Source organism: Myripristis murdjan, chromosome 3 (genome assembly GCF_902150065.1).
Source record: "Myripristis murdjan chromosome 3, fMyrMur1.1, whole genome shotgun sequence".
NCBI lineage: Eukaryota > Metazoa > Chordata > Actinopteri > Holocentriformes > Holocentridae > Myripristis > Myripristis murdjan.
The window spans coordinates 24,365,461-24,392,951 of record NC_043982.1 but is presented as its reverse complement, the minus strand read 5'-3'; the positions used below and the strand labels follow the sequence as shown (position 1 = coordinate 24,392,951).

At 40.0% G+C, this 27,491-nt stretch overlaps 1 protein-coding gene across 5 annotated transcripts in view; it reads left to right on the top strand.

Annotated features, from left to right (window-relative positions):
- The window catches only part of LOC115378879 (FERM domain-containing protein 5-like), a 118,585-nt gene that overhangs the window by 77,505 nt on the left and 13,589 nt on the right, over positions 1 to 27,491 (top strand). For 2 of the 5 annotated variants that reach the window (XM_030079421.1, XM_030079443.1), the window contains exons 4-14: positions 571 to 649; positions 6,152 to 6,249; positions 12,506 to 12,629; positions 14,973 to 15,060; positions 15,524 to 15,612; positions 16,138 to 16,201; positions 17,060 to 17,151; positions 17,281 to 17,355; positions 17,664 to 17,732; positions 17,886 to 17,992; positions 22,812 to 25,085. In XM_030079421.1, the coding sequence (XP_029935281.1) occupies positions 571 to 649; positions 6,152 to 6,249; positions 12,506 to 12,629; positions 14,973 to 15,060; positions 15,524 to 15,612; positions 16,138 to 16,201; positions 17,060 to 17,151; positions 17,281 to 17,355; positions 17,664 to 17,732; positions 17,886 to 17,992; positions 22,812 to 23,404 (1,478 nt within the window). In that variant the 3' untranslated portion in view covers positions 23,405 to 25,085. Of the gene's footprint in view, positions 1 to 570; positions 650 to 6,151; positions 6,250 to 12,505; positions 12,630 to 14,972; positions 15,061 to 15,523; positions 15,613 to 16,137; positions 16,202 to 17,059; positions 17,152 to 17,280; positions 17,356 to 17,663; positions 17,733 to 17,885; positions 17,993 to 22,811; positions 25,086 to 27,491 lie in introns of those variants that run through there. The other 3 variants (XR_003930179.1, XM_030079452.1, XM_030079434.1) reach the window with 3 other exon arrangements.

The window sequence follows — 27,491 nt, the reverse complement described above, 5'->3', positions numbered from 1 at the left end:
TCCAGTGAAAACCATGTCTCTCCATAATGTCAACCTCCAAGAAACTAAGAAAAACTGTTTTTAGACTGACCACTGTACATTTTTCGGTTTATATATTTGGTTTTGAAAAGGTTTCATAAACTTAAGGGTTGAAGATCTTTCTGAAAAAATAGAGGAGCAGGTCCATACTCAAATTAAAATGTGAAAATCGCAAAAATTTGAGATAAGGCTGAATAATCAAAATATTACATATTACAAATATACAAAATATTACAGGAGGGTTTTGATAAAGGTCAAATGTGTGACCTTGCAGCCACCCCCCGACCCCACCCTGCCCACTTTGAGTGAAAGTGAAAATTCCAATGAATTATCATTCCTCCAAACACTACGAATCACATCCCAACATTTGTAAAATTAATTTCAGTGTGATTTTTCTTACCATATTGTTCAGCCCTATTGGAGATACATGGTTTTCACCAGACAACAACAGTGTGTAAAACACATGTCATGTCAACAGAATTGGTTAATTTGCAAAAATAAAAGTGTCCATAGATGATGGCAACAGATTTTTGTTTTTTTTCCTGTCCGCAGCCCAGCCTCCGTTCACCATGTGTTTGCGTGTCAAGTTTTACCCTCCTGACCCTGCTGCCCTGAAAGAGGAAATCACCAGGTAACTTTCTGACACAGGGTTGTGGGAAAGGGACTGCTGTATGTGCTCATCATGTTGTGAGTTTGACTCCCAATAACCTTCACGTCATTACCCCGTCTCCCTTCAACTTTTCCTGTCACTCTTTCTATTGTCTATAATAAATTAGACACCTTAAAAAAATAGCGTTGTTAGGGATGTTTTATAGTGCAGATGAAAGCAGGCTTTGTTCTCAAACACAGTTTAGGAAAATGGCATTTTTATGCCTTTAGTAGTTTCGTTTCACTTGCGCGTTTGTATCCCTTAATGAATTACACAGTTAACTTAAAAGGCTTTAAAGTGTCATGAGTTGTCCTAAAAATGTTTAAGAGATGGTTTCATTTGTATGCGTGTATGCAATGCAACAAATAAGTTATAAGCTGCAAGACTGAAAAAATAAACCCAAAACACAGAAAACAGCACCGTCAGCCGTCCAGACTTCATAGATCTTCCACACACAAGCTTTTATTTAAGTGTTTACCATTTGCTGCATAGTGTACAGACAGGAATCAAGGATCCATGACAAAACAAGGCAACATATTCACAAGTATAATATCTCAAAAAAAAAAACAAAAAAACAAAAAAAAAAAAAAACCTTAAGATGTTCATATATTCACAGATCATGTTTCAGAAACAGAAAATTTAACATAAACAACAAAGCTATGTTTCCAGATGTTCATAGCTGTGTTGAAGAGTAATTTCACTTGAATGTTTTTACTTCACACTCCTTCATCTGACTGTTAGATAAAAGTCCTTATTGCAAATTCACACACACAGAACTCCAAGAGTAAACTGAACCAAAACAGTCTAAGATGGTTTTCATTACCTGAAAATGGATCCTGGTGGCACACACACAAAACACTGCTACTAAAAGTGTGATGGGGAAACACTGAAGTTAGTTCTTTCTTTCTTTCTTTCTTTCTTTCTTTCTTTCTTTCTTTTTCCAGTTTCTTTGTTTATTCTTGTCACAGACTGGTTCATAAATTTGAGTGGCATTTAAAAAAAGTTCTTAAATATAACTTACTGGAGCATTCAGAAACCCTTCAGCTACCAAAAATGACACAAAATGTCAAATATGAAATATCCTCACATCAGTGGACATTTGACAGGGGGATCATGGAGATGGCAGTCTGATTTTACTGAGATGTCCACTGGAGATGCCTCTGTCACCATTCTTTTGCTTCTCTATTTACCTCTAGTCATTTCATAACTTCAGATTACAGTGATCGAATGAGTAAATCAGACTTTTTTAAGTTATTGTTTTTATTTCTTTTATAAAATCTGCTTTTAGATAAAGTTAGTAGAGGTTTTTAAAAAGCCTATCTGGCTTCACTGGATCTGAGAGTACTTTTGGAACATAAAAAAAACAGCTTCAGTGTTTTGGATGTTTTAATCATCCCAGGAACCAAAGCAGTGCTTTTTGGGAGGACTAACCGCCCTCCTGGTTCATGATGAATTAGATAGTTAAGTCAAATTTACAAGGGATACAAACAACAAGACATAGAGAAAGTACATTATGAACTCCCATAAATGGGAATAAATGTTGCATGACTATATGTGTGTGTGTGTGTGTGTGTGTGTGTGTGTGTGTGTGTGTGTGTGTCTCAGTGCTTGTAGACACTTATTAAAATCCTGAGTCATCATCCTATGTCTGTGTGCTTGATCTCAGTCTGTAACTAGCTTTTTCTTTTCTTTTTTCTTTTTTTTTTTTTGCAGTGTTTTGTAGTCTGATCATCATTTGCACAACACATTAAACTGAGGATACCTAAAAAAAAAAAAAAAAAAAAACGTCCTAATTTGTCCCTTGAAATCTCTATGTAACACTCACTCATAAATGGAAATAATTACACACTGGTGTTAGATTAAATTGTTGCAGACAGCAGTTTTGGGGGAATTATTCACACTCGTAAATGATGGATTTTCACCCAGTGACGTCTTTTAGAATAATCAAATAAAATTTCATCTGAGTGTACCTTTAATATTAACAGGACAGAAAGCAATGCAGGTACCAAAGAAAGTGCACCGCTTTAATCTCATAACATGATCAAGAACCTGACAGTGAGCCAGGTGGGGGGGTGGTGTATTCCCTTTTTTATAAGATGCAGTTTCAGGATGCTCTGCGCCGCTGTGCTTTGCTGTGTGTGGCTTTCTCGCCAGCCAAACAAACTGATGTGAGGAGCGAGCCAGAGAAACACACAGATCCCTGTAAATCACTTCCTCAGCCGGTTGCTATGCAGTCAGATCTCTTCTTCTCTTTCCAGCTCCAGTGAGGGACGGCTTCAGCCTCCCCCACCATCTGTTTCCGACGGCACGATGCTTTACAGACGCACAAACACATTCATGTACAAGTGCAAATGCACTTAAATAGTAAGTAAGAATTACAAAAAGACACAATTAAATTAATAGGATCCCTTTAGTAGTTCAAATGATGAGATTGACAGAGCAGTATATTTAGAAACTGAAATGTACACCTGTTTTTAGAGGGACTTTTGTCTTGCCCACCATGTGGACTAAGTCAGGGTGTCCTGCTTGTTAGTTGTAACCTTGCAGGGGGAAACAGTAATTTCTTTGATTACTCGTTACTGATAAAAGTAACGCCGTTAGTAACGCCGTTTCTTTGTAACGCCGTTACTCCCATCACTGCTCATATGACAGGTGGAGCGTATTTAGTTTTATATTGTCCCACTCTTCACAAGAGCCCATTTTATTTTGTGTGGCAGACCACGTAAAGTTACAGAGCGAGTGCTGAGGTGCATAGTGCATAAAAGTGTCCAATATATTGTTATCAAAAGTTTTCTACTCTCCACTGTCTATCAGTGTGATGCCAAAAATCCAGTCATGCTCTTGTTCACCACATTTTTAACACCTGGGTTTTGTCTTATAGTCACTGTAGTTTTAGTAAACTCTGAAGACCTTGAAGCATGCACCTTTACACTGATTTACATATGTGCACATACACAAAGGAGTGGCAGGGTGCTCACATAGACTGTCCTTCAGCTGGAGGACCAGGGTTCAGCATTCACCTGAAGCATCACGGGGTGGCACTCTGTTGGCATGCACAAAGAATTTTATCCCTAGGGAAATCAGTAAAATATGAAATATACATACACAAACAACAAACTCCTGCATGCTATAATCTAAAAAAAGGTTTAGTGTAGTCCCACATACCCCAAGTCTTATCTGCAGCACTGTTTAATACTGCTATACTATTTATTGCTGTGCTGCTTGGAGAGGCAGAATCAAACGGGTGTGAACTGAACTCTGGGTGGGAAATTTGAGATCTGAGCATTTTGTGGATGCTGTGGATGAAACCAAAAGATCTGGTGGCTCCCAACGGACTCCAACCCAAACCAGCAATCGTATTATCAGTCATTTCTCAACATGATTATTGCTTGACTTCAGCCTCAAAGCATGCTTTACAAGCCATATTCCTTATATGTGATAAAAAAAAAAAAAAAAAAAAAAAAAAAAAAAACTTCAATGTCCAAAAAGGCAACTTAAAAGAAATAGTTTCTTGTATTTTTACTTTTTGGATTGGCTGTCATGCAGTAATTTCCAAAATTTTATATTTTAATACTATATTTTAATACTTATATTTTAAATGGGCCCTAGTGTTGTGTAGTTTTCTCGTTTTCTCATTAAGTGAAGAAAGGCTTTTGCACAGCACCAGGAATGTTTTTCTCAGAGATTCCTCCTGCGTCATAAATTCAGTTGATTTAGATACTCATGCAGCTCACCTCAGCAAACCTTAACAGCAAGTAATAAATCATTAGCGTTTTGCAGATGGTGACACACAAAACATCAAAATTCCTAAAGAGCAGAATCCACAAATTCCACACTCAAATGTTGTGAGCCAAAGGGTTGCAATTTAAAAAAAGAAATATTTCATTATTGAATAATCTGTTATTTTGCTGAATTGTTTATCTAAATTATTGAATTTCATGTGATATTAGAAGCAAACATATTTCAACATTATTGTGACTCCAGGCCCAAGTGAGACCCAGTTATTGCAGCACATTTGTAACGGCCAACGAGCTGATGTCCAAGGCAGACTGGGAAACACAATGCAGGAGCCTTAGAACAGCGGTTCTTAACCTGGGGTCTGGGGAACCCAAGGGGTCCTTGAGGGGGTTCCAGAAAAATAGGGAGTATTTTAATTTCACTATTTCTTTGACTAGAAGTTAGCCCAATGAGAGAGTGTGCGACTATTCTGTTCTTAGGTTTCACACTCTTCACTGTTAATCTGCCAGTCTGCAGTACAGACAGTCAGAGAATAACAAAAGCTTCTAAGATGAGGATTCCTGAGACTACATCTTATCAAATACTGGTCCACAGCCTGATGTGTATCAATTTGGGCATCCATGATACCAAAAAGGTTGAGAACCAGTGCCTTCGAATATACCATGATATGCAGTACTGTTTTTTCAGTGGTACGTCTGAGTAGCTTTTTTGCCACTAAAAAGGAGCCCTTGCATTTTGACCTTACGATGCCCTTCAGGTATCAGGCTATCTTACCTTGGCACACTAGCCGTGCTAATCTGCCGTTAGGTGCCTTAAAATATGCTGCACCGATTTTTGCCTGTTCAGGTGTCAGTGCACAGGAGCGTCCTTGTGGCTCAAATGGCCAAAATGCCTCTCAAGTAACCATGGCATCCAGGGTTCAAATCCTGCTCAAACCTTACCTGTTGCATGTTGTTCCCCTCCCTCTCTTTCTCTCTCACAGGTGAACTGTCGATGAGATTGTGGATACCGTCTTAATTTCAGCCATTTATGTACTTATTTTCTCATAACATAAGTGGAATTTTTAGATAAGAGATAAGAAATTAAGTGGTTCAGCATCCAGTCCTGCACACTCTGAGGGAGGCCAGGCAGAGTGGTGTATTTATCAAGCTGCCATGAGTGGTTAAAAGCCTAATTTTCCATCCATTCATTAGAGATTCTGTTAAAATGCATCAGGTAGAGTCACAGCACAGCAGTGAAATGAAGGTTCAGCTGACCTAGGAGAGACAGGGTGACTGATAAATTTATCTCACAGGGCCATTTGAGGCTTGCGCCTTAGTAGAACAAAGCAAGAAATCGCAATCTGTATGACTATCAGGAAGCAAGAGGTCCCAATTAAGGGAGGAGACGACAGATCAGAAGATGCTTATCTGTCTGTGCTTGTGACTTTTGCTGCACTCTAACTACATGTTGGTCTCTGGAGTATATACACACACACGTAGTCAGACAACACACACACACACACTTGCCGTTCACAGCACTCAGCTTGAGGCCCTCTTTGATGAGCTGTTTTCAAGCTTTCCTCTCCACAACCCCTCTAACTAAGTTATAAAAAATGCTTGCAGCCTCAAAGTCGTATGGCAAGGGACATTTCAGATTGTAAATATCCACCACAAGTGTTGTTTGGAAAAGGAAAACTGGCCTTTGTCGGTATCGGTCCTATCTATATGATAATGAGTCAGTGTTTGTCTGTGTCCCATTTCGCAGATACCTAGTCTTCCTGCAGATCAAGAGGGATCTGTACCATGGCCGCCTCCTGTGCAAGACATCAGATGCTGCTCTGTTGGCAGCCTACATACTGCAAGGTAGGGTTGTACCTGATTCTCAATTTCTAGAGTAGACTCAGGGTCGGCATTTCAATTCAGTAATTTGACAATTTGTACAGGCACGTCCCCCGCTCTGACAGTATTGGGTATATATTCCTCTACCAGCTCAGTAGTTGGCATCAGTTTTTGTTTGGTACTGTAGGTGTATTTCGACTTGCATGTTACATGTTTTCATGTAGATTATGGGCAGAGTAGCTGACAGAGCTGAAGTACAGAACTGAAGCAGACAGCCTCAGTACTGTACTCCATGCCAAATATTTTTTCCTAGGATGGTGACAGAATGTTTCTCATTTTGATATGTCAGTTTGGCTCATTGGTTAACGTTGGTTATGGTTTAGATTAGGGAAGTGTTGTCATGAATCAATATAAGTCAATTAATTAATTCCATCACCATTCTAAGAAAGGAAAACTTTGTCCTCTGAAATTCTCTAAGTAATTAATCCAATAAATTGCACATCTACCAGTTCTAAAATGACTACTAAACTATCTTAAAAAAAAAGAAAGAAAGAAAGAAAGAAAGAAAGAAAGAGAAAGAAAACACGACTGCTTGACTTGGAGAATCTGAATGATTCAACTGTCAAGTCATTTTTACAACATTAATCTAGTTGACTGAGCTTTTGCATATTGCTTTTTGGACTTCTCTGTTGCAAATGGACTTAGTCTTCTGTTGAGGATGTAGAGTTACAGTGCTAGGCTTTGCTGTAGGTAGCTGTAATGATACTGTAACTGTGGTTGTGAGCTGCAATTGGTGATATTATTTAAATTTTTCAGATATGTATTTTGTCATTTCTCATTGACTTAATGTTTTTTTTTTGGTTTTTATTTATCATGCTCTAAAAAATAGTATTGATTTTCTTGCTTGAATTTCCTGCTTGGTGGACATTATATCTGTCTGAAATTGCCAGAGTGCAGCCAATTGTACCTTGTCTCCATGTGTACACCAGTTTGCTGAGCTACTTTACGATGAGGAGGGTGCAACTGTGCAAGGCCAGGAGGCAAAACCACATATACATGAGTGTATCATTCTGTGGTAACACTGATAGGAAGTGAGAGTAACTAGAGATGGCTGTCTGCAGGCTTTTCTGTCATATAATTTCCATACGACCTTGGCTTGTTGATAAACACTTGCCAGCTGTTTAGCCAGCTGTTTTCCATGTTTCAGCGTGTGTGTGTGGTTGCGTGTGTGTGGTTGTGTTTGTGTGTGCAGGCATTGGTGTACGCACACTCATGCACACGTGCACACGATTCTGTGTCCTTGACTGTGGCTCTGTGCAAATGTGCAAGTGTGTGTGTGTCTGTGGTCTTGTGTGTTTTATCTGTGCTGGCTCAGATGTGTGTGTTAAGAGCCTGAAGCCACCACTAGTGCAGACTTGTGTCCTTCACTGTTGTACGATTGAGACTTCATCTGAATATATTGCTTTAATCTAGAATTCAAAGTCCTTTATGTGTTGAGGAATCCTCATAACTCTAAGGGCTATAAACCAAATTAGATCTGATTATCATTTCAAGAATTCATGGAACATCTAAGAAAATGAGCCAGTTTGTTTCTCTGAAAGTTCATTTTTGAGACATACAAGGTTTTCATTTGACAGCCAGCCTCCTTGGGTTGTCAGGTTCATTGGCATGCAGGTAGTGGAGCCACATTAAGGAACAGTTCCCCTGTCACACCCTGCCAGCCAACCAGCTCGCCTGCCAGCCTTTCCCCTGTCGGCCACTCCCAGAATCTAAATGCTGCTGCGGCCCTCTGTGTCCCTGCCTACTGCAAGAGAGAGCTCCAGCCTGTTTTTTTAATGATCTAATATCATAACCTGCATTTTAAACCATAAAAATGAAAAACTGTGTCTTGTGAAATGGAATTCTTCAAGCCACAATCTTGACTCTTGGGGATGTTGTATACCTCATTCTGATCACTGAATCTGAGTTTACTGTCTCTACATGAGACTGAGGTGAGTATTAGTGTTAGTATTAGTATTAGAATATGTGCTGTTTTCAACACTTTTTCATTTACACTTTAATATTTATTTTGATACGCTGCCGTAGTGAATGCAGGTTGGCCCAGTTGTTGATGAGACTGTGCTGTAACCTCAAGGAAGGTCACAGGTGCAGGCCCTGTGGCAGATAACGTTTCCATCCATCACTGCCAAAGTGTCATTGAACAAAACACCATATTCCTTTTTTTTATTTTTATGATTATTATTATGTTTTTTGTCTGGACCTGACCCTGGAGGCAGCCTGACAGTTGAACCTGAGTGATCAAAGTTACACAATTGTTCGGCTAACCAAAGACGTCAGCTACATTGGCTACTATTGGTTATTGGCTGTTGTCTTTCAAAATGAATCGGTGCACTGCAGCTCATTTAGTTATCAAATCATAGTTATCAAACACACACAGGCACAGAGACAGAGGAGGGGGGGGGCTATTCCGATGTGAACAACCAAGCTCTTCCGATGTGAACAACCAAGCTCTTGCGCGCGTGTAAAAATGCTTCACATAAACAATATTAGTATGTAGTAAGAGATTCGCTGAAAAAATAATTATAGATAGATTATCAACTACGACATAACATTCACAAATCTCACTTTTTCATTCCCTGGACAGAATCCACATTGTTCCTCCTAAATTTGACCTTGTGCATTACACTTATTCATCCTTTTTACCTACTGTGTGTGATTTTGAAGAACATCTGGTTCCACAGATGGAAATTAATGCAATAAATTAAAAATGTTCAAAAAAACCCATTTAAACTACCTGTCATTGATAAACACTATGAGGTTACATCTTGCAAACATTTAAGTCAAATGAGGAGGTAAGGACATGATAATTGTTTCTCTGATAACAGCATGTCATAAATAAAATGCACAGCAGTTTTTACACGAGAGACAGGTCATGCCAGAAAACAGGCTTAACATTCAATATGGCCAGAAGGAAATCACAACTTTAGCTCCTTATAAATCAATAAGAAAGATATCAGAGTTTCATGAGAGTTAATAATAACACACTTTTAGGAAGTGCTCACAAGTATATGACTAAGATGACAGGTGACCAAAATATGTAACCATGACAAACATGTAACCATCAGAACAAGGAAGCGGGCAAACCACCATAACTGCATCATCAAAACAATGTTGGCTTCTGCTCTGGCTTCGGTGCTACTTAAACGCATAAGGAATCAGGGTTTGAATTCTGCTGTCCACTACAGCTGCTGTTCATGCAGCCAAGGTCAAAACTTTTTTAATGGAGCCACATATACTCATTTTTTACCTAGTCTTGTTTTAGTTAAGTGAGTTCTGACCACTGTTGAAATGTATATAGGTATGTATGTCTTAGATATGCAAAGACACAGATCACTAATTACGTGACAGTTTGTTTATAGATAGACACATAGATAGATACTGGAGAGCAGGGCTGACCCTATAAGAACCGGATTCAGTTAAATGATAATCTGCAGAAAACAGACAGCCAAGCTCTCATTGTCAGGGAGTCAGCCAAGTGTACACAGGAAAACAATACAAGGTTACAGTGCACAATCGGGTGTTAAAACTTAATTACATATGAATTTTCTGGGATCAAATCTAACTCAGTGTCAATTAGACACTCTCCCACTCATCCTGCAGGCCTGGCAGACTAAAAGCAAACACTGAAGGAAAGTGATGGGATTTTATTTACAGATTATTCAAGGTGTTTTAAATTTGTTTCATTCTCTTATCTGTGTGTCATAAGATTGTGAGCCTCTCAGTTTTTTTCAGATGGCAGATACTTTTGTGTCCTTATTCATTTTATTGCCCCTTTTGTGCTTTTGTGCTTTTGTGTCCTTATTTCTTTCTATTTCATTAGTTCCATTCGAGTGCACCGAAGTTTGAAGTTGTCATGCTCAGCCTTGTTTAAGAGCTCAAAACTCATTCTATTGATGGGGTCTCCATCAAAAATGTATCATTTCAATTCCCAATGAAAATTAAAACAGAATCATGCATAGGCTAGGAGAAGGACTCGTGTTAGCTAACATCAATTATCTTTTAGATTTATGTTGCTATAGTCTTTGAAGTGTTTGCATTGCATAGGAAATATAATCTTTGGCGTCAATAGTTTAGTTATTTTACATTGCACTTGCTCTATGCTCTACATTTCACATACTGAAGTCGTTCCCATATTTTAGTTTCAGAGTTCCAAACAAAACATCACTCAGTAATAATTTTTCTGTATATCTAAATTTTAAATCAGTTTAGACCTGTAAATGGAAAATATATTTTCCTTTTCCATTCTCTCTTAGTCCATAATAACACAAAATACAAGTCAAACAAATGCTGAGGTACAAACACTACATCTATGAACTTAAACAACTCAGCTCTCGCATGCATTGTGACAAAAGACCAAACAATAAATTAAAAAAAAAAAAAAAAAATTCAACTCAACTTCAGTCTAATAAGTACTATGTGTACTTTGACGTTACTGTATGTGTGTTCTTCACAGATTGAGATCTAAGTGTTGGAGCTTTTCCTTGTCAGACCTGGTCATGTTTATTGCACACATTGATTTGGGATCTGGGTGTGCCTTCTTATTAATTCTTTCGGCAGATTTATTCCAAAGCTAGACGACTTTATCCATCAGGCCATGAATATTTTCCCCCCTCGTTTCTTTCTGCTGAAGTAAAGCCTTTACAAAGTGTGTACCTGTTATTCAGTTTTATCTAGAACAACGGCACACAGAGACTGATTTGGCAGCCTGCCCTTGAGCCATTAATTGAACACAAACATAATAAATGAAATGAAATGAAATTTAATTTAATTTAAATTTCATTAAAATTTGAAATGCCTTGTGCTGTTCTGCGTTTTTGTCTTTAAGATATAACATTTTCTCACATCAGAAATACATTTTTTTCTGACAAGAGGTGTTTCTTAGTTGAACTGAATTTGAACTTAACCCTTTCATAAACACTTGTTATGTCAGCAGCACATGCCAGTTGAATGCTCATGGAGTGTTGTTTCATATACCTGTGGATTTCCTCCTGTATGTTACCTGCTCTCGTTCTCACATGCATGCAGCTGATGGCACCTGTGATGTTTAGAAAGCCCACCATACAATGGGACCTATCTGTGATCATACATCTTGTCTGTTGAGTGTGTCTGGCCAGTGCATACAGCTTGTATTCTTTAGCGTTTATTAAGATGTTGGCCAGACAGCAGGAGACAGAGCCTTGAGATGGTCCTGCTCATCGGACTCCCTGTCTGGCTGTCGCAGCGCCTGTCATCAAGAGGGAGTGGAGGCTCTGCATCGTCCTTCTGATCAGGGTGCAGCAGTCAAGGCCCTATCGTGTGTAAAAGCCAGAAGCACAGGACATCGATTAAACTCAGAACATTAAAACAATTTCTAAGCACCCAGCGTGCTCCCTGCAGTGCTGCACCTATTGATGATGCCTTAAAAATTCAGTTGTGTGTGTGTGTGTGTGTGTGTGTGTGTGTGGTGAAGTTTTTTATCAGTATGCATGAGTGTGAGTCAGAGGAGCAAGGCTGAGAAGGAGTCATAAATGCGTATTCCATAAATTAGACTGAGATCATGATTATTTATTTATTTATTTTTGTTAGTAAAGAATATTGGTTTTTGCTTCAAGTTCTTGCAACCAAGCTAATCCTTATCCTAATTAATGATCCTCAGCATTTATTAACCTGGAATTAAATGGATTAAATGAACCACTTTAAATGGAAGTCAAGAATCTGTGTATCAGTGTGTGTGAGGATAGGCACTGCTGCTGATTCACATATTCATCACTTTAGCTGTGCGTCCTGCAGGAGGCTCTTATTACTGTACAGGTCTCTGCGGTTGAAGCCAGGTGAAGTGTGATGCATGTCTTAATACAATATAATGAAGCATATTTGAAAAAGTGCAAATATAGCACATTCCAAAATTGTTCAAGTCAAGAAGCACAAAAGACAAGGATGTGCTACCTTTTTTACACTTTTTGGAGTATGTTCGCTGATGTGATGCAACCCTTTTTTCTACAAAATAAAGTACAAACTCTGATCTTCTGATCTACACCAGTGGTGCACAAATCTGTCCAGGGTCCACCACGGCATCACAGGTGTCCCTCAAAAAATTACAGAATATATATTTCCTATTGTATTTACCATGAACTTATTCATCTGTCCATGTGTGTACAGGAGAAAGTGTGAGCTGTCCCTGAATCCCACAGTACCTTCCTCAAACCCAGAAGCTAAGTTTTACCTTCCTCTTCTTTTTCAGCTGAAATCGGTGACTACGACCCCGGGAAACACCCAGAGGGCTACAGCTCCAAGTTCCAGTTCTTCCCCAAGCACTCGGAGCGGCTGGAGCGGCGGATCGCTGAGATCCACAAGACTGAGCTGATGTAAGGTGACACCTGTCCAAGTCCCTACATCCTCTCCTATAGCTGCCATGCTGCAGCCCCTCACACAACCACATCAGGGTCTGTAATTTGCTGTCACATCTTCTCTGTACACACTGAAGTCCACGCCATCATATATCTCTTAAAGTATGCATTAAAATAGACCGCTGGCCCAATGCTGGTAGGTCTCCATTTGTTTTAACAGAGCAGTACAGTTTTAATATGACTACAGGTAGAACAGTGATGCAGCAGCCAGCTGATCTTTCATTTTTGGTGGGACAGAAAGTTATGACTCTGAAGGAGTGAACAAGGAGAGCACGGCCACTGGTTTCCGTCTCAACTTTTTGGGATAATTATATATTTAGCGGAAATCTTACACAGATCACAGGATATCTTCTGTCAGCGGTGGTCAGGAGATAAAATGCATTTTAGTGTCAGTCCAACCAGAGAAGGAAATCTCATCTTCAGTATAAGAAAGAAGATATTGTGATTTCATATGCAAGGCCATTGCTCTGTAATTTCATAGGTACTTTATGTGCTGAGTAGTCACTCTGTTCTTTTGGTATATTTTTTTTTCTTGTGTGTGTGTGTGTGTGTGTGTGTGTGTGTGTGTGTGTGTGTGTGTTTGTGTGTGTGTTGTTCCATTAGTTGGTGATTAACCTAGGTCAGCACTGCCTACAAGCAGAACATTTCTTTATATCTCTCTTGCTCCCTCTCTCTTTCTTTAATTCTCTCGTGCACCTCTTCTACCACCCCCCCCCACACACACGCACACACATACACACAAACACGCACACACATTCTCTCTCTCTCTCTCTCTGTCTCTCTCTCTCTCTCTCTCTCTCTCTCTCACATACACACACACAAACATACATTCTCCAGGTGAACGCAGGTGCTAGTCGAAGCTTTTTATCCTACACTGCCCTCTAGTGTTTTGCATTGTTGCATCTCATCATGTCTTTGCTCACTTCCAGCACAAGAGAGAGATTTTAGGTTTTAACACAGGAACAAAGATAGGGGGGAAATCCAGAGTATTTGAGAGTATTTGAATTTCTTCTGCCAATCACAATGCAGGAGAGCATTCAAAACCTTGGGGCAGATGGCTGTCACCTTGTAGGTTCACTGATGTTAAATTGCACTTGCACCATTGTTGACACAGAGGGACTCTCCAAGATACAAGGACTACGTTGTAATTGTGGCAGGGACAGTGGAAATAAATCATAACCGTGTAGAGTGGAAGTAGAGAGCTCTATACTCCACTTGGGGCAGACTAGTTTGACCCTTGTAAATACCATCTGACACTAATAAGTAAAAAGTAGGAAAAACTGGCAGCCAGGCTTTGTAGTTGTTTTTTTGGGGTTTTTTATTTCCTTTGGTCAGTACAGCAGTGCATCTCTCGTCTGTCTCATTTATCAGCTGGCAAGGTCAGCTTTGGGCTGGGAAATGTAGAAGATTAGCCTGCACTCTTGAAAAATGAATGAACTCTGGCTTCATTCATTAGTCACAATGAGCATGTTCTGCTTATCCATCCCTCATCAGCAAAAGAAAAGTTGAGCTCAAACAAACTGGCTTAGTATTTAAAATTTAAAAAAAAAAAAAAAGCCTGGCATCTAAAGATTAGTTGCGCCTCAAGCTCTATCTGCTGGTGTGAATGAACACAAGACTGTGTGTGCCCGCTCTCTCATGTAGTTCATCTTACTGATAATAGTGTTTTCAAGTTTTAAGCTTTGGTTTGGGACCAAAAGTGGGTCATGACTCTTTTTCTTGTGGGTCCCACATGAGCACTAACAAGTTTTAGTGGGCCCAGGTTACGCGGGCAAGATAGAGTTCATTTTCTACTACACACTGACACATAGCCACCCTGTGTGCAATCTTTTGTGTTTATTTTACCCAGGCTTCTTTACATCTCAATGCTAAATGAGATGACAGATGTCCTATATGGAAATATAAAACAGAAGTTTTGTCACTTTTATGGATTAGGATACAGTGCATGCTTGTTATGTTGTGGTTTCAAGTCCAGATTATATATTCAGCGTGAAAGGTGAGGGTCACCTACATGTATAGAGCAGCACCCATGGAGTTGATAGGGATAGACTGTCTTGCTCAACAATAATCTATCCATCTAGGTCAGATTGTTGTTGAGGGGCAGACTGCTCAAAGGATGGCCTTTCTACTCATTACACCTCCTTGCTGTCTGAAAAATATCTAGTGTTGTATTTTGTGTTACTATATGCCATATATTTCACATTTCTCCTCTTACAGTCTTATTGTCACCTAGTAAAGATGAAATGCCATAAAAATAACCATAAAAACACTCGCAGACTGACTTACTGTCTTTCCTTCCAGAGGTCAGAGCCCTGAAACGTCAGAGCTCAACTTCCTTCAGAAGGCTCAGATGCTGGAGACGTATGGAGTCGACCCTCATCCATGCAAAGTACAGCACGCAAACAAAATATACTCTGTATTTATCAGCGTGTGTTTATTTATCAGTTCAATTTTATTTAATATGCAATATACTGACCAGTATACATAAAATGTGCAGCGACAGGACACAACACTGCAACACTGCACATGTAAACCATGCACACTTCTTTATATGTTTTTTTTTTTTTTTTTTAATCAGGTCCATCTGTATTTTCAAAATTTTGACAAATGATCAAAGATCCTGACATAAATCCGATTCAGTCCCAAGATCGTGACATCTAATTTAGCTTCAATGAAATTTTCATATTCCTGTCCTGTAGTGTCGACTGGAGTAGCAACTTAATCATTCATCATCAGGGAATTTGCAAGAAATCCCTTCATCCCATTGTGAATCTGTGGCCTGATGTCTATATTCTTATGTATATTTTTAAGTCATCTCTGTCTCTTTGTGTGTGTGTGTGTATGTGTGTCAGGATGTCTCTGGCAACCCAGCTTTTCTGGCTTTTACGCCCTTTGGATTCACTGTGCTCCAAGGAAATAGGAGGGTTCACTTCCTCAAATGGTGAGTACAAAGTGTTAAAAACCACAGAGGTGTCTGAGATACACTGGACCTAACAAATAATTAATCACATTCACTTGAAAGGGCCCGGTGTGTGTTTGTGTGTGTATCCATTTAACTGCATCTCCTGTGATTTTGAAGGCATAGTAGTGCAAACAAAACTGAAAGTAGCCAGTGGTGTGTAATGGATTACCAGCCCTGCGGTACTGATGCCTCTGTTCTGAAAATGGGTTTTCGTGCTTTAGCAGCTTAGCCTGTGTTGATTTTCAGAGTCTGAAACCACTTTGTGGAGATTTTTCAACCTAGAAGTTAAAAACAGTTGGTCTTATAATTTGCCTCCAGTCCTGATGAATATTTTACCACCTTTCCCCATCTCTCTCCCTCCTTCTCTCTTCCTCCCTCTATCTCTCCCCCCGTCTGTCTGTCTCTCTCTCTCTCTCTCTCTCTCTCTCTCTTTCTCTCTCTCTCTTTCTCTCTCTCTCTCTCTCTTTCTCTCCATCTTATTCTTTCTCTCTCTTTCTCTTTCAGGGAGGAGGTGACCAAACTCAAGTTTGAAGCAAAGACATTCCATATATATGCAAATCAGAAGGAGGTAGGTGTATACATTATTGAAACAGCTGTCATTACTAGCCCGTGGAGTGAAATGAGTGTAGCCTTGTTTTATGCATGTGGAAGCTGCCACTGGGGAGTCGGTGTAATCTATCCTTAATAGGGAAATAAATGAGAAATGACCAGACTAAGATGTGTGTCAGACTTTGGTTTTAAGACAAAAGAAGACTTTAAAGCCACAGCCTCCACAGTGATTTCATTAGTATATGTACTGCAGGTCTAAGAGGAATTGAATCTTGAGAGGGGCGCAAATCCGTTCTATCAGTCGTCTTTATCAAATCCTCTTTTCAGCAAATAACTGACCAGGCGAATCCAGTCGAAAACTGTGACACACCCGATGTTAATCCACTTTGGCTGTGAAGAGAAATGTAGATGAATGTGAGGAGACAAATTAATTAATAATTTAGACCAGGGGTGTTCAACCAGTGGTCCGTGGCCCCCTGGTGGTCTGTGGAGGTATTACAAGTGGTCCCTGATACCATGCATCCATGCATGCAGTAAAGGAGTTCTGATGGTGGAAGCGGTTTTACTTCCATCTATCATGTCTTGTTTGTGAACAGTCAAATTAATTAAAGCATATAAAAGTCAAAAATATTAAGTTGCTGACTACCATCTAAAAATAGCTAAGTGATTATTCCAATGAAAAGACCTTTTTGCAAGTTTAAGTGAAAAGTAAAATCAAGTAAAAGTGAGAAACTGATTGAATTTGAATTCAATCAGTTGAAAACCCCTGATTTAGACAAATGAATTGTGCAAAAGTGGGCACCACCCAGTATCAGGAATTCAGTGTATGCAAATGCATGTAAAATTTCTAATATATTATGTGATTGGCTCATTACAGGATAAGAAGATCATACTGACGTATTTTGCACCGACACCAGAGGCCTGTAAGCACCTATGGAAGTGTGGAGTTGAGAATCAGGCCTTCTACAAGTGAGTCACATAACTGAGGGCTTTATTTTATTTTGCCAGTACCGCTGTCTTCCATTTTCACAAAACAAACTGCCTTTTAGATTACTTTTTTTATTTTCTTTCACTCTATCTCTTTCCGTACACTCCCAGGTTGGAGAAGTCGAGTCAGGTTCGCACTGTGTCCAGCAGTAATCTCTTCTTCAAAGGGAGTCGCTTTAGATACAGGTATGGAATACTAATCAACAATACACACACACACACACACACACACACACACACACACATACACACACAAACACAAGCGCAGTGGATGTCCATGACAAGAGTAGAGCCGTATTTAAAATTTTAATGAGCCCGGGCCAAGTTTACTCAGAACGTGGGATGGAAATGTTGATTATTTGGCTTATGGCAGTGCTCTGTTTAGTAATAGAAGTGGTAGCAGTAAAAGTATTAGCTGTAGTTAATTTTCTGTCTAAATCAGATTAATAGATTTCCCTTTCCCTGACTGTTGCCTTTGTTTATTTTTCTCTCAGTGGAAGGGTTGCAAAAGAGGTAATGGAACAAAGTGCCAAAATTAAGCGAGACCCCCCTGAGATTCACAGGTCAGAATTTTTGTAGAATCTTGTCTGCAATCCACTACAGTTTGATTATTTTATTATTTTAAATGGGGATATCTGGTATCAGCGGTTTATACGTGTTGTAAATGTGTGTGCGTCATATTTGTTTGTGTGTGCGTACTGTGTGTGTGTCTCCAGGGCTGGCCTGGTTCCCAGTAGGAGCTGTCCATCCATCACTCACGGCCCTCGCTTGACCAGTGTGCCCAGGACCCGGCGGAGAGCTGTACACATCTCCATCATGGAGGGTAAAACACACACAAACATACAAACAAGTCAAGGCTGTAGCTTTAAAGAAGTGTGCATGTTAACGGGAGGCTACTTTTTTTTTTTTTTCCAAGGATGGCAAAGTCATTTGAGTGGTCATTTTGGCTTATTGGTTAAGGTTAAGGTTAGGCATACGTTGGTTATGGCTAAGATTAGGGAAAGATTTTAGAAGATGAATGTAAGTCAATTATGTCATGACTTCACCATCCCAGGGAAAACCTGTACTGTACCCCTCTGTTGTGTGCACTCCCATGTAGGTCCCATTTCCATTTTCCAAGATTTCAACCACTTATCCCTTGTTGCTCCATTCTGGAGGACCACTACCCAGTCTAGGGCACTCCTAAACTAGGGGCAGGACCAGGGGGGGGTAATTGGGATTGGCAATACCCAGCAGCACTGTGCCGTGGCTAATAATACTGTACCAGTGAACCAGTGAACTCCCAGCTATGAGCTCACTGGTCTTATGAGCTATGTGTGTGCAACCTTCAGTATCAGTGTAACTATTCCTCCACACTGTCACTAGAGCAGGTTCTTAAACGCCAGATGGTGGCTTTAATTCCAGTTTATGTCATCGGCAAAAGCTTAAATACCTTAAGTACAAACATCTTAGCCATCACAGAATCACAAAATCATACTAGTTTTACTCACCACATTTTCACTACATGTAGCTCCTGTCTTGGTGACTGCGGGCCTATCCTTTTTTTTTTTTTTTTTTTTTTTTTTTTAACGATAGAGCTTCAACTGACACGTGAACGGCCAGTGACACACTGGAGGCGACAAAGTCTGTAAACTGTGTTTCAACCTTATGCTGGTGTATGAATACAAATGTAACCTGTGAATAACAAGAGGTGGACTCTTGTAGACAGTTTCTTGTTTGAGTTGATTGAAGGCATGGCATCAGGTGTCAGCCTGGCAAATTTGGCGAGCCCCTCGCTTGGAGTGCTGCATGGCGATTCTGCCTCTAAACCGAGCTGTGTGATACTTCACACTGAAACAGCCAAGAATTTCACCCAGTTCTGATGCCAGTTTTGAAAACTCTTAGAGCAACTTGAAGTTTCAGTTCAGTGTTTATTTAAAACCTAAGAAACCCTGATTTTCACTATTCATTCATATTGATTTACAGCCGAAATGCCTCACAGCCACACAAGTCGGAAAATGTTTTCTAATGTTTATACAGGCAAAGAGACAAGCATGTGTTCACACATAGACACACAATTACTCTCAATCTGAAGAAACTATGTATTAAAAAATGTAAAAGGTTCTGAAACAGCTGAAACATGAAACAGCTTGTTGGTTGACGAGCACTTGTCCCATATTCCCCCAAAGCGAGTAGGATTAGTACCAAATTCAGTCACTGATTACTGCAAGCACCTCACTCAGATTGTGTATTATGGGAATATGGATTAAAGACCTACTTTACTAACTCGCTAGGGCCTTTTTAATACTTTCTGTCACACACACCTGCACAAATACACACCGAGACTATACACACAGAGACAAAAATAAACAGAGAAGCAACCTAAGTGCCTTTCCTTGTGAACAATGCCACTTGTGTGTGTCAGTCACTCCCTTTGTACTTAGTTAGTGAGATATCTCCCCTTTGTCTTTCGCTCATGATTGTGTGACATTTTAAACACACACACACACACACACACACACACACACACACTGAGGAAGGACCATGTCAGTTTTTAAAGGACACTTACTGTCCCTTTAAGTCAGTACATATATTTTATTTTAACTCCCTTAACCTTTCATCAATACTGTCATCACAACTAAGAGATAAAGAGAATAAATGAGAATAATAACAAGTGCAATGGCAGAATAAAACAATGTAAACTTCCAGCATAGCCTTTTCACAGCAAAAAGACACTTTGTCAAACTAGCTCCCTTCTTGTCAGTCACTGACGCAGAGTACAGGCTCTGATGTTGCTCCTCGCTGTAGCAACACTGAAACAAACCCCCTGTGTGTTGTCCTGTTGCTCTGTCTGCGCTGGTATTTCCACTGGTAATAATATCCAGCCTGAAAATAGCTCCCGCTGTCAGGGCCACACCATGTATGTCATGACTGATGGCGGGGGGACAGAGGGGACTGTAGCACAAGAGGACCGCATTCCTGGACCTTGTCTTTCACTGTCTATCAGTCTTTCTTTTATCTGTCGCCCCGTCTGCCAGGACATGGGAGCTCGCTGTGGCTTAGACAGCGTTGCTTAGCCGGCCACATACTTTCACAGGCAAAACCAGACAGCAGGGGTGCATAGAGAGAGACAGTTTTGAGAACGAAAGAGGACAAAACAGAGAGCGTAGGAAAGGTCAGGCCAACTAGAGCTTAGCGTTGTTTGCTCACCTCGAGCCATGGTGAAGTGCCTGATCCGGATCAAGACTAAGGTGAATGTTCACCTGCGCATGATCAACCATTGCTACCGCGATGTGAAGGTGCGCGTCCTGGCCCTGGGACCCAGGCTCCTGGGCAAGGCTCTCGGGGTCCTTCCTCTCTTCCCCTCCCTCCCCGGAGCTTCTCCCACCTCAGGGTCCTGGTCAGGGGAGAGCTCACAAGGCTCTTCCAGGTTCGATGTCCCACCAGCCAGCTCTGCAGGTAAAAAAATAAATAAATACAGACTGGCTTTATCATATGGGATAAGCAAGTATACTACATTTCTGTGGTTATTGAATGCCTTGCCTATAGTTGGTGGTTGATTCTCCAAATGAATTATCTATTTATCATTATTGGTGGCTTAAAAATACTGATGTTTGAAACCAGTCATGCATTCCAAGGTTAGATGATTCTCTTGGACCAAAACCCAGTTGAACCTCACATAAAGATTAGACATGACCAGTTAAAATAGTATAGTTGAAGTCCATGAAAATGGACCACTCTGACAGCTTTCCTCCGTGTGATCGCGCAGCTTCCAGAGAGCAGCTTTGGAAGTCATTAGAATCGAGGGAGAGCTGAGTAAGAGTAATGGGGGAGGCCTCGGAGGAAGCTCTCCTTGTGTTGCATGTTTACTTTGGGAAGGGTGGGGGACACCCAACACTCCTCGGAAGTTTTTCATTTAGACGTGGATTACATGACAAGATGTCAGTGTCTTGAGTGTTTGTTATGACAAGCTAGCCATTAAAAACATTGCGGCACTCCAACAACATTTTCCCCCCTCTGGCCACATCGAGCTAATACGTTTTGGCACAGTGTTCAACAGAGCATCATGTACTTGAACATTTTGGTAGCAAACCAGGCTCACAATCAAAGAGACTGAGTGGCTCCACGTGTTAGGACTAATTTAACTCTGGCTGAACATAATTTCCCCTTGGACCTGCTCTTATGTAGCTTCAATCATAAAACAAGTACAGGTTGTGTACAGTCCCATGACTTATTGCGTCTGATGTGTGCCAGTTTTTTTTTTTTTTTTTTTTTTTTTTTTATGAATTCTTAGCTCTCGGGCTCCTTTAATTGATCAGCAGCTTCAAATCTCTACTGTGAACAACAACACTGGGACACTAACCTTGCTACATTACTTAGATATATTTTATATTTCACTTATAAAATGCCAGATGTATTGTCTAATAGTCATAAAAAGATATAGTACAGAAACTAAGAGTATCTTCCCCCATTGTGTGAAGTCATGTAAATTCATTTGCATATAAAGAGAAGAATGGGCCTTTTTTGATTAAACTACAGAGAAATAAGGATTTTGTGCGGCACTTTGATCGTGCACAGGTTTCAAGAAGTGAAGTCTCTCATTCCTCACTGACTGACCCCAGGGACGTCTTTCCCAGTGACGATGATCTTGAAGATTTGACAACATAACTGAAATCAGACGTCACTGCTCGATATAAGAGTTGTCATTTTGCGGAAAAGAAACCATTACGCATCAAAAACAGAATCATTGATTTCATGTTTTGAACAATACGGCCCTCTTTGTTGCACATCAGTGGCCTGTATTTTCAGTATAAACAATATCAACAGCTATAGATTGCACAGTACTTAATAATGAATGTATATAAAGTCTTAACACATTGCCTTCATCTGTGCCTCTACACTTGCAGAAGGTCATATTCGGAGCAGTTTTTTTTTGTTTTTTTTTACGGCGTGATGTGGGTATTTCACTCGAGTTAAATGGGTGATCTACAAAGTAAAGTTGGCAGTGTCACGTTGTCAGCAAAGATTATTTTAAAGTGGATTTGACCTCCTCTCTTTTCACATTAGCACACTGCCATCCGCTCACACTGTCTCCTGCCCTCGGGCTTGGCTGTCTCACACCAATGCCAACACACAAACATGCAAACATGCAGCAAAAAATCCAAACACAGAAAGAATTCCCCCTTTGTTCACTCTGTGAATAGGAATTGTGTATTGTGTTGTTTCTCCATGATTAAAATGTGTTTCTTGTTAAGGCCTTTACATCAAGTAATAGTTTAGATAAGATAAGATTAGTTTAGTTAGTTTCCATAGTGACTTAACCAAAATGTGGGAGTGATTTGATAAAGTTCAAAACTGTATCTCTTGCACACAAAGCAACCAAAAAAAAAAAAAAAAAAAAAAAAAACTTGTGTTGTATGTACAAACTAATAAATTGGGCTGTACACCAGAGCCAAGGGACAAAATGTAAATTGGTGATGTACCTTGTGCCAAAATAATGCTATTGGGCATTGTTCATTGATAGATAGTGTAGATAATATGATCATTATGCATTGATTATATATTGTCATGGCTCCCTGACTCTAATAACTACATATTGCAAAAAATGACCAGCACAGATCAAAGTGTTTCAAGTGTCAGAATTTCTCTGTCTGTGCTTCCAGGTCTGGAGTCCCTTCGAGACAGCGCCCACTCCACACCCGTGCGCTCCGTCTCCCACGGCGACTCCTTCATGCCTCGTTCACGGGGACAGATGGTGGACGGCAGCGAGGCTGGCGCGTCGGGAATCATCTCTGACGAGGCCTACAGCCCCTCAGACAGCGTGCTACCTACGCCAGTGGCCGAACATGGCATGGAGCTGGCCGTGGCGCGTCATCTGAACGGCGCTCCCTGCAGCATAGAAGAGGAGAAGGAGTCGGCGGCCAGGGCGTCGATGGAGGGCCAGGCAGCGGAGTTTGGGCCTGGCGGGAGGGCGCGGCGGACAGGCCGGAGCAGGTCGGCACCTCCGAGCGACGCGGAGGACCTGAATAAGTTCGTCCTGAGCGTCTTACGCCTGTTCCTGGTCACCATAGGACTCCTGTTCGCCCTGCTGCTGCTCCTCATCATGCTGACCGAGTCAGAGCTGGACATTGCCTTCCTGAGGGACATCCGCAAGACGCCTGAATTCCAGCAGTTCCACTTTGAGTACTTCTGCCCATTGCGGCGCTGGTTCGCCTGTAAGTTGCGCTGGATGGGAGGCTTCCTTATCAGCAAGTGAGACAAAGCGAAAGGTAGAGACTAAATGAAAAACAGGACTCCACTGAGGGAGAAGAGACACTCACAACACATGAAGGCGGGTGGAGGGAGAGCAACAGACAGTAGACCTATCCAAACATTAACCCTGCTTCTCCCAGGACACAGTTCCTGTCACAAGCCACGGACTGTCCCCAGAAGAGCCTTGTCATTTTTTTTTGTTTGTTTGTTTGTTTGTTTGTTTGTTTTGACTATTACTGCGAGGAAATGAATCAACACACATATTACTTTGCAAAATCAGGTCATCTCAAGGTACTTTATTTTTACACAAAGTCACAGCAACAGGGTTTGTCTCTCACAGTCTGTCGCAGACATGAGGAGAGAACACACTGTTCAACCACAGATAACAGTTGCCTTTAATTTTTTATTAATTTCTATGTTGTAACATTAATGTAAGACAAAGAGGGATCAGAGATGTCGGTGTGTGTTGTTTGACTTGACTGTAAAAGAGGGGCAGAGAAAAGTGTGGAGAGAAAGCGCAAAAGGGGGCCAGTCTAACTCATGTCATTCTCTTATTTCAACACCAACAGACCATCCATGATAATAAAATATTTCACCATGGCTGCTGCTATGAGATTAAAACTGCTCTCTTCAGTTGCACCAGTATGTGGAGGTTGGAGAAAGTGTGAAATGGAAAATTGAAGTGGCACTTCTTGAATGTAAACCAAATCCTAGTCAAATACTATTTGTGAATATTTATTGTGGTTTGTTTTATTGTACCGAAGCAGATGAGTGGACTTTGCCGCACGGAACAACATGAATGGCAGAAAGTTCAGACAATCACAAGAAAGAATGTGAAAATAAATTATAGTACCTTTTTTCAGTGATCGATCACTTATCCAACACTGCTTGAATTGTCCCGATTTGGTAAATGCCACTCATCTGGCACTTCACATGAGTTAAAAACTAAGGCTAATGATTAATTGCAACTACTATTTGACCCAGGTGTGATGCAGATGCTGTCCTGTAAGAAGGCTTGAAAGACTATTTTTGTAATTAATGACTGTGACTTGGTGTATGGTCACATATTAGACATACATCAACCGTGTGCTCACGTTATTATTTTTGTCCAGACATTAGAGCAACATTAAAGTTTGTCTTGTAAAGTCCATCGACTATCAACTAGATCCTTGTAAGGATTCATGTAAGGGAAGTGTTTTTATCGGTGGATTTCACAAAATTGCAGCCAAACAGTACTAATAACTACGATGAACTTCTGCGTCTAAAGAACAAGTGTCAGTTTGGCGTAGGTATTTTTTACAGTGTTACAAACCTAGATGTAAAGGTGACGGAGCTGTGTGAGCTAGTCATGTAGAGATAGAGCAATGTTGGTGAGCACTTCAATTCCCACACTTTAGACTGTAGAAGGAGTTAAACTCTATGTGCAATACTGTTAATATAAAATCCAAGATCCTTTCCGTAATGGGGAATTTGACATTGTTTTACCTTTGTAAAGTGCACTCTAACATTAAAAAAAATTGGTGATTTTTTCCCATAGTATACGGTTAAGAAAGCTAATGTATTTGTTTTTGCATCAAGACCCCGCTGAGTGTAGGTCCTCTCACTTTGTTCAACCCTGGTGTGTTGAGAATATTTTACCTAGTTAACCTGTGAAGGCTGAAGATATTGAAAATGTTTCCATTTTGTAAAAAAAAAAAAAAAAAAAAAAAAAAAAAAAAGTAATAATGTCTCCTTAGCATATTAAGAGAATTCCTTGCAATCCATTTTAATGGAAGTTAGTTTTTTTGTTTTGTTTTTTTTTCTTTTTTTTTTTACAATTGATATGTAGTTTTTAGCTCTGTGGGTCAGGTTAGCACTCACTTACAAGAGGTGGATTTAAGTCGTGTTTATGTCTTATTGCAGTTTTCTGACTTCATCACACACCTACCAAAGAAACCTCTGTTGTCTCTGACATTTCTGACACAAGATTAGTTTGGGTCAACAGATGGAAATACTGCTGTCCTTCTCTAGCCTTACTCTATGTAATTTCACCAGTCACCCACAGTGCATCTTTAACAAATGCAACAAACTACAGCATAAGTTAAAAACCATCTTTAAAGGAACAGTTCACCCAAAATACAGCAAATATATATTTTCCTACTTAAACCCATCCAGGTAGCTTCTGTGTGATTTGGAAGCTGTCTCAGCACAGTGGCGCTGGGCTATTTGTTTGTGGAGCTCATGCTGTTGAAAATGCACATGTGAAAAAAACTGCAACAACGGCTCTTTTCAGAAACGATGACACGGATACCCAGCGTAATTCACAACCTTCAGGGGTGAAGTATTCAGTTGGGAACTATTTCCTGTCCAAGAACACCGGGAAACTGTATGTGTCTGCCCCCAGCAAGTAGTAATTAGAGGCAGATAGGTACAGTGTGCAGGCGTTGTTCAACAGGAAATAGCTCCCAGTTGGGCTGTGAATTATTCCAGGATTCCCTGTTATTGTCTTTATAGAGAGCTGCTGCTGTTAAGTTTGCCACAAAACAATATCCATCCGGAGGAGGGATCAGTATTCTTTGGGTTCCGGGACAACTGTGGCAGACTGTAAACCCCACCAAATCACACAGGAACTCTCTGAATGATGGATAGTGTTTTTTTTTTGTTTGTTTTTTTTAAAGAAGAAAGTAACAAGAGCGCTGCTGGTGTCCCTTAAACCACTGGTGCTCATAGAAGGGAATAACAACAAAGGAGAATGGAAGAATTATGACCATGTAAAAACAGCATGTAGAAAAATACAGGTCCAGGCAGTCAAGGTAGATTTGAAAAATAAAAGGCCTTTATTTCAGTGGGCTATAGTTATTAAAAACTACACACCATCATGTGCTGGCTTGTGTCTTCTTCAGTGTGAAGAAGGACTGGACCTGGATTTTTTAAGTCATTTCATGGTCATAGTTCTTCCATTCTCCTATTGTTTGCTTGTTTTTTTTTTTTTGTTTTGTTTTGTTTTGTTTTTTGTTTGTTTTTTTAAAGATATATTTTATTTTATTTTATTTTATTTGGTGAACCATTTCTGTAAGTAAGGTTGTTTTATGACAAGTAAACAGAGGTTCACCTCCAGAAGCCCATCAGTGGTAGTTCAGGAGGTGAATGTACCGTTTTCCCAAAGTTGGCATGTGGTAAGTGGCTGATCAGAGGGTAAAAAATATTTTACCCAGAGAAATGAGTGAACACACTTTGTACGCAGCAATAGTATGGATACATGAGAGCCAGTATACATTTTTCTCCACAGGGTGTGTGGCACTGAAGAAAGGTATATGAATACTTAACTCTAACTTAAAATCCCACAGATTGAAAGACACAATTTAAGACTAGACTTGTTTGTTTTGAGACCACTCAGCCCTTGAAACATAAATAGGCTTTAAATGTTTCAAATTTTAATTTGTACAGTAGTGATATTTTCTCAGTCCAAAACAATGTTAATGACAGGAAGCATAAGTAACCTTTTTTTTTTTTTTTTTTTTCCTTTTTTAGTTCAGAGTAGATGGAGTACCAGACATATCAACTGTTTGATATATTTATATTTAATAAATCCCTCATATTTTATGGTTGTTTTCCAGAGTTGATAAATTAACTTATCGATGTATGTGCTTTAATGAATATTCAGATGGTGCTAGATGGTAAAGTGATTGTGTATTTTAAAAGAAAAAATGGAAATGGCCAGTCACAGTAGAAAATTGACAGTTTTTTTTTTTTTTTTTTTTTTTTATATACCTCCTATGGTATCATATACCTTTAATTCTCATTTTCTCTTTATGCGTATGACAAACTATACAACATAATCTGAGCAATAACTATTAAAACAGAAAATTTAGAAATTAATATGAACCTTAAAACAGCAAAGTAATATTTTGCTCTCTCTGCTTCATGCAAACTGTATATTTTGAATCCTCCTGCAAAGGAAAGACAGAAAACAGCCTGGAGATGCATGTGTGAGGGGAAGGACGGGCAGTGCTCCAGATCATATCAGTCCCGCTGTGCAGTGCAGAAGATACATCACTAAAACTCCTAGCGTTCGTGTTACTTTAAATCCTGTTTAGCTGTTGCCAAATCAG